At 40.7% G+C, this 7660-nt stretch overlaps 2 protein-coding genes across 2 annotated transcripts; both read right to left on the reverse strand.

Moving 5' to 3' along the window:
* Nucleotides 1-6: 6 nt before the first annotated feature.
* LOC9645288 (IMP-specific 5'-nucleotidase 1) lies at nt 7-1761 on the reverse strand (the record flags this gene model as incomplete). Its single annotated transcript, XM_002975696.2, has 7 exons — nt 1276-1761; nt 960-1172; nt 747-903; nt 347-690; nt 215-296; nt 122-139; nt 7-65 (listed from the first exon to the last, which is right to left on the reverse strand). Coding segments are annotated over exons 1-7 (1041 nt in total), but the record flags the coding sequence as incomplete, so codon positions are not given.
* A 568-nt stretch (nt 1762-2329) lies between these two features.
* Nucleotides 2330-3521, reverse strand: LOC9645289. Its single transcript, XM_002975697.2, has 2 exons — nt 2886-3521; nt 2330-2819 (listed from the first exon to the last, which is right to left on the reverse strand). The coding sequence occupies exons 1-2, from the start codon at nt 3519-3521 to the stop codon at nt 2454-2456; spliced, it is 1002 nt and encodes a 333-aa protein (XP_002975743.1). The 3' UTR covers nt 2330-2453.
* Nucleotides 3522-7660: the final 4139 nt, after the last annotated feature.

Below are 7660 nucleotides of genomic sequence, written 5' to 3' on the forward strand. Positions count from 1 at the left end.
GAGTGTCTCGTAAGGCTTCTTTCCAAGGTACTTCATCAAAGCTCCAAGCCCGATCGACTTGTTTCCTAGATGATCAAAGACATCGAAGTTAAAACGGAAATCAAAGAATGTGAAAACTTACCAACATCCACAAAGACATCTGCATTCGGCAAAAAACAAGACACGAGGAAACGTTTAGAGCACAGGAAAAAAACTGTCGAGAAACTGTACATACCACTGCCTCCGTTAAAAGCACAAAACGGTAGCTTGGACTCCACCAGATGGACTTGAACAGTCAAAGCCATCTCCTCCAGAACCTGATAAAATAGGAATGAATCAGTAACCAACAACACAAACCTTTGGCTACCTCGTAAATCGTCGAGACTTTGGGGATGACTCCGACGGCCCTTGGCTTCCGCACAAAATGAACTGGCAAATTCAAGCGTGCGGAGGCCGACTGGAGAGCGCCCTGGGCTTCATCAAGGAGTTCTTCGATTCCCTCTTCCGACCACTCTAGCATATCTTTCGACTTCCACATGTCGTCTGGGACAAACTCGAGCCGGTACTTGTTGTTCACCCGGAGGAGATAGTTGCATTCTCCTCCCATGACTTGAAAGTACCTGGTGACTCTGGAAGCAAGCTCAAGCTCTTCGAAGGCTGAAAGCAGTCCAGAAAATCGGTCCTCGAATTTTGTAGGATCTCCCGGATAGCCTGCACGCACAACGTAGTAAATACAAGTTCTTTTTATCGAAAGAACTTCACCATACCAGCTGCTGTGAGAATCGCAACGTGAATACCACGTTGCATTAGCTTGATAATGTGCGCGATCATCTTGTTATCGCGCTCGATGTGGTGACCATCGGAGTAAATGGTACCATCGGCATCAAAAGTTACCAGTGCCAGTTTTTCAGCAATAGCATGAACCTGTGGAAACGAAAGTTTAACGCAGGGAAGAAAGAAGAAAGAGTTTCTTTGCCGACCTGTGCGATGTTTATGACATGACGAATCTCTGCAAAGTTTGGAGGCACGTATCTTCTCCTCGAGAGAGACGCAAATTCATCGTACTCATGGAAAGCTCGGACGAGAGGCAAAGGTGTGTAGAACCTCCCGACGGAAGGAATCAATCTGCTCAGCGTGCTACGCATGGGATCTTCGCTGTGTTCTTTGATCCATCTCTCCATTTTCTCCATCACCTACACCACGCAAAGAAAAAAAAAAAAACAATCGATAAGAGAAAAATCAATGGTGTGGTCCATCGAAAGAAATATCTTCTCTTCACTCTTCTCGCCAGAGTACCTGGATGGGAGAATGCGTGGAATGGAGCGAGATGATAAACTCGATGAGCCCATCTTGCTCCTTCAATCGACCTTTGCGCCGCAAGACGTGAGCATCAGTGACGCTGCTAGCTCGCGAGACGTGAGCGTCCTCCAGCACCTCCCTACTGAGCAGCATGCTCCATCGCATCTTGTGCTCGGACGATCTGACCTCTGGATCCCCGCCATCGCCTTGTTCTTGCGATATTTCGACCCCATTCCCTGCTGGCGCCGGCTCCTCCGCCCGGATTTTCTCCAGCCGCTGATTCAGATCCACGCCGCCGGCGCTCTCCACGCCCACGGCATTTGAGATCGAGCACACCGAGCAGCGCTGCCGCCGCTTCCTCGCCAAGAAGATCTGGAAACACTGCGATTTGAGGCCGATTTGGGGGATACATTTGCCGGTGAATGCTGTGTGGAGTGTATCGACGCCGCGCCCGCCGCCGGGAGAGGCCTGGATCACAGCGAGCGCCATGACCAGCTGGAGCAAAGGGTTTAGGGTTCTTGGCGGCCATATATCACAAAATAGAGAATATTCTCTTACAGCTATTGGGAATCTAAGGATAAGCACTCCAGCTAGTGGGGAAGATAGAATTCACACGTTGTATCCATTGGCATGTGCGAATGCTTCTTTAGTACACTACATCTTTTGTAAAGTCTTGCCAGTTCCCAAAGTTCTATCCACATCCACCAAATTTTAATCGATGAACACTCTACATTGAAAAATTTTCATACCTTTCTGCGATTTCCTCGTGTTGCTGGAATGTTGCTATTTTTTCTTGCGCGTTTTGACCTTACCACCCATTTTCACCTCCAAACCTTGGCAGCATCTCGCTGATGATTTAAAGATTATCAAAGTGAAGGTACTTGATAAGGAAGAATAAATCCAGCTAATCCACAGCAAGATACCTTAGAAGAGTCACCTGAAAAGAAATGTCAATCCATGTCCATGTCTATGTTGCTTAATATTCATCTCTTTTTGGCGTCGCAATATGATAATCAGCATCTGAAATTCGATGCCAAGTAAAAACTACGGATTTTGCGATAAAACACGATATTGGATATATCAAACGCGATGTTAGATACATTATAGGATTCTGGTTCCTTGTTCATCTCTAACAAGGTGCCACTTTATAGAGCGCGAGAAGCCACAGGCACTGATCAGTGGTATTTTCTGACGATCCCCCTCAGGTACTCCCAGCCTCCACTCTGATACGCGAAGTCCTGCAGCGATTCATCCAGGCATTCTTCCTCGAGTTGAGAGCAACTCTGGCTTGTTATGTGCCACACCCTGAAAGGAACGTCACGGGTTCTGTCCACTGCCCGGCGCTCCACAAACAGCTGCTGTAGACCAGCGTGGTCTTTCCTGAGCAGCTCAACAAACTTGGTGTTGCCACACACGAAAACAATCCTGAAGCAGCTAGCGTCTACGTCGAAGTCAGTGGCTGCTTCTGCAAACAGCTGAGCCGACTCCACACATTCCGCATCATCCTGCTGGCCATGGAGCTTGAGCCATTCCGGAATAACCTGCGAGCACAAAGAAGAAGAATCAATACTATCGATCAAGTAGAAACCTTCTTCATTGAAAATCACCTTCTTGCCTCGGGTTGGCAGCATCGCCTTGAGTCGCCCAAACAATGTAATCACCCTCCAGCCCGGTACCTGGTCGTAGTTGTGGTGCACGAACAAGGCACCGAGGCGGAGACGCTTGGCCACCCAGGCGCCCAGCTCCGTTCCTCGGAGGTGAGCATCGTTGAGCATCTGGTAGGCAGCCTTGTCGCACACGAAGATGTCGCTCGTCTTCCCATCCTCGTCCAGAGGAGGGGCCCTGTTACGAACTGGAAAGAAGCCATACTTCATAGCCTCCACCTCGTCAAGTCCGCTGGGGTGGAGCTTGCCTGGAATGGGAACCCAGCCAGTGGCCTCCTCCTTCTCCTCCGTGCATGGACGCCTTGGGGAGGCGTCGCCCCTGCTGCTGCGCCTGCGCTTGGGGCTCCTGGAACGCGGCATCTCGCCCGAGCGTGGCCTGCGGGAGCTAGAGGCATCCATTCTATCGCCGTGCCTGCGCTTGCCCGAGCGTCGCCTGCGCAAGCTAGAGTCATCCATTCCATGGTCGTCCCTGCTGCTAAGCCAGCGCTTTGGGAGCCCAGGTGGCCTGCGATCCCGAGGCCCGCGCTCTGGCCTGGCAATTGCGTGAACGTTGCCTTCGCGCCTCGTCGTCCTACCCATGCCCTAATCTCCGAGGTTAGGGCTGTTTGATGATTAGGAGTTAGAACTTGACGGTGATTCTGATGCCTTAATTTCTACATCGTTTGGCAGCGAGTGCATTCTTGGATTCGCTACTGCACTTTGTTTGAATTTCACAGCAGCGTTTTCCTTGGAACAAATGAAATCAAAGGTTATCTAGCAGCCTTTTGGATTGAAGCCTTGTGGATGCACAATCCACAATGCAGTTTCAAGTGGCAACAAACAGCATCTAAGAACTCGAGAGTTGTGCATGAGAGTTGTGCAATCAAGGTGAAGATTGCCATCCAAAGAACCCTAAACAGCAGCAAAGTCCCAGTAATCTTGCAGAATACCTAGTATGTCTCCATAGAAGAAAGGAAATTGACTGGTAGCTGCTGGACTAGCAAACAATTTTCAACTTCTCCATTGGCAGAGGTTTGTTGCATTAATATTTTCTATCTAGAGACATCACTGTTTTTGGTTTTGGATGGTGAAGGTTATGACAAGGGAAGAATTAGACATCTGGAAAAATACTCCCTAAGTTTCTTGTAAGAGAACTTTACTTCTCTTTTGTTCTACTTCCTGTCTATATTCTGAAACGGTTTGACAGGTGCAAAATGGTTGCTTGTGGCTATTCACAACAAAAATATGGAAAGTATGAGTGTATTTTCTCACATCAGCAGCCACACACACGAGGCAATTGCTGGTAAAGCTCTTTCCATTCTTCTATAAGCGTTTTGTGTTTAGTTTTTTATTGAAATAGTGAAGTTATGAATTTGAAACAAATTAGCAAAGAAAGTTAACATGCTCTCCTTGTGTATGCTTCTCTAGGTATGGTCTAGTAGAAGTGTAAGCATATTGACACTTATTTCGTTTTAGTTGATAAATTCATCACAGTTTTGGTAACCACTTGTGAGATTTCAAAGCAGCTGCTATCTATAAGTGAGACATAGTGGCTTTTCTCACTAATACTAGTTTGAGTGGTCTATACTACACTAATATGATAATTTGATTATTTTATACTTTTGATGTGCACAAATAAAACCTTAACTTAAGGTGTAAATAATTTTTTAACAAACTAAAAATAACTTTCTATTAACTCTCTTTTATTATTTTACTTCTTATCTATATTCAAAAATGGTTTGATAAGCAAAAAATGGTTATTATTAATGGTTCCTTTGTTTATATTTTTTTCTTGCAAATTTAGCTTTAGACCTCCCCTAATATCGAAGATTAAAGCATTAGCAGAATGGACAGATGGCCTATCAACCAAGACGACCATGGAATGGATCACAGGCCAGAGCTTATTCTGAATGAGTATATTTAATAAAAAATTTATTTCTAAAATAAAACACTTAATTAATTTTTTTAAGTATACAATTTTGAAAAACCTTGTTTAATAAGTTTTTTTATAAGTGATAATATTGATAGCAAATTCTTTAATATTTTACTACTAAGTAATATATTTTATGAAAACATTTAAATTTCCATCAAAGAATGTTATGAGAATGATCCCATGAGAATGATCTTAGAATGTTATGAGAATGATCCCAGAAATTATCACCGTGTACGATTTATAATAAAATGATTTTATGAACACAAACGAAGAATTTTATAACAGAATTGAAAGAACAAAAACTTAACTGCCAAACTTGAGCAAAATTATTTCTCAATTATACTGAATATCTCCTTTAAATACTGAGTTATACCACTTATATATTATTCTCTTTCACAAAAATTCATTCAACAATATTATATATATTTAATATATGATATAATTTATTAAAACTTTCATTAAACTTTCATTACAATAGGCTTTTTATTATTATTTGCAAGAAGCATGCAATTTCCAAATGCCTACATAATTTTGAATTTAATATATATTAATTTTTATAATCTACAACACTCACTATATCTTTGGGATGTTTTGAAAAATCAAATTTTTTGTTAAAATAAATATTATATAAATACCACTATATCTTTGGGATGTTTTGAAAGATCAAAATACATGGTGTGTTAATAATAATAAATTTTAAATTTCAAAGGCACTAAAAGCTATGAAGATTCTTTCCTTCTTGGAATGGAAAATCAACACTAAAATTAATATATACTAAATGGGAATAAAAAACAAAAATAATTTTCTTATGTTAGTATATGGATTGCAAGCACTTCCCAGATCATGTTACTTTGAGCTTCCATACAAAAACTTTCTAGGAATCAAGACCAAGGTGAAAGCTCCGAAATTGTGACGAATTTATCAACTAAAACGAATATAACATCCTGGGATCATTCTCATAATATTCTTTGATGGAAATTTAAATGTTTTCATAAAATATATCACTTAGTACTAAAAAATTAAAGAATTTGCTGTCACTATTATCACTTTTAAAAAACTTAATAAACAACGTTTTTCAAATTTTTATACATAAAAAAATTTAATTAAGGTTTTTATTTTAGAAATAAAATTTTTATTAAGTATACTCATTCAGAATAAGCTCTGGCCTACGATGCATTCCATAGTTATCTCGGCTGATAGGCTGCCTGTCCATTCTGCTAATGCCTTAATTTTCGATATTAGGGGAAGTTTGAAGCTAAATTTACAAGAAAAAAAATATAAACAAAAGAACCATTCATAGTAATTATTTTGTGCTTATCAAACCATTTCCGAATATAGATAAGAAGTAAAATAATAAAAGAGAGTTAATAGAAAGTTATTTTTAGTATGGTATTTGCATTAAAAAATTATTTACACATGTAAGTCCCACTTAAGTTAAAGTTTTATTTGTGGACATCAAAAGTATAAAATAATCAGATTATCATATTAGTGTAGTATAGACCATTTTTTATTTTTAAAAGTATGAAGCTTCAGATTTATTAATTATTAGAATTAACTTAATTTTTATAGTATAAAAAGTTAAAATTAAATATAAATTGAATCAAATTAATAACATTTGATCAAATAAGAATTGATATCATATTGTGAGTTCATGCACTCACAATATTAATTTGAAATAATATATATGCTTATTATTTAGGACCTTTGATCTGAGCATGACAATTGACAAAAAGTTATTCATTTGAAGAAGAAATTATAGAAAAAAAGTAAGTTGATAGAAAAAGATTTAATAGCACAAGTTATTCATTTGAAGAAATTATAGAAAGAGAGAAATTTGATAGAAGAATTAAAAAATATCCAAATTAGTAACTATTAATTTTTTACAAAAGGAATAAATATATAAAATAAATTGAATTACTTATAAGGTCCTTGGCGAGTTGTTGAAGGGTATCCACTTTCCAATATCATCCAGAAGTTCCTCACCTATATTGTTTCTAAAAAATCATCTAAAGAGTCATTAATGCCACTCATAAACAAAATCCATTAAACAAGATTAAACAAGTATTAAAATATTAAAGAATTTGCTATCACTATTGTCACTTATAAAAAACTTATTAAACAAGGTTTTTCAAAATTGTATACATAAAAAAATTTAATTAAGGTTTTTATTTTAGAAGTAAAAGTTTTATCAAGTATACTGTGAGACACAAAATCCCTAGGCCCCAAAGTGGAGCCGGAAGGGCGCCACATGGTAGTGGCCGAAGCGAGAGCCAAACGAGCGTAACACGTTTGGACCAAAAGCTCTGACTTGAAAAGTCAAGAGCGGGAGTGGAACTCCCAACGAAGTGCTCGAGGAACGAGCACGAAGCGAGCAAAAGGTGAGGCTCCAAAAAGGGACCCAAAAGGACCAACACATGACACGTGGGAGTGTCCGAGATGGACCCGAGATGGAGTCCGAGATGGAGTCCGAAGTGGAGTCCGAGGTGGATCTGAGATGGACCCGAGTTGGAGTCCGAAGTGGAGTCCGAGATGGAGTCCGAGATGGAGTCCGAGGTGGACCCGAGATGGACCCGAGTTGGAGTCCGAAGTGGAGTCCGAGATGGAGTCCGAGATGGAGTCCAAGGTGGACCCGAGATGGACCCGAGCTGGAGTCCGAAGTGGAGTCCGAGATGGACCCGAGATGGAGTCCGAGATGGAGTCCGAGGTGGACCCGAGATGGACCCGAAATGGAGTCCGAGATGGAGTCCGAGATGGACCCGAGATGGAGTCCGAGATGGATCCCGAGATGGACCCGAGATGGACCCGA

This window comes from Selaginella moellendorffii, unplaced genomic scaffold (genome assembly GCF_000143415.4).
Source record: "Selaginella moellendorffii unplaced genomic scaffold, v1.0 SELMOscaffold_28, whole genome shotgun sequence".
NCBI classification, from domain to species: domain Eukaryota; kingdom Viridiplantae; phylum Streptophyta; class Lycopodiopsida; order Selaginellales; family Selaginellaceae; genus Selaginella; species Selaginella moellendorffii.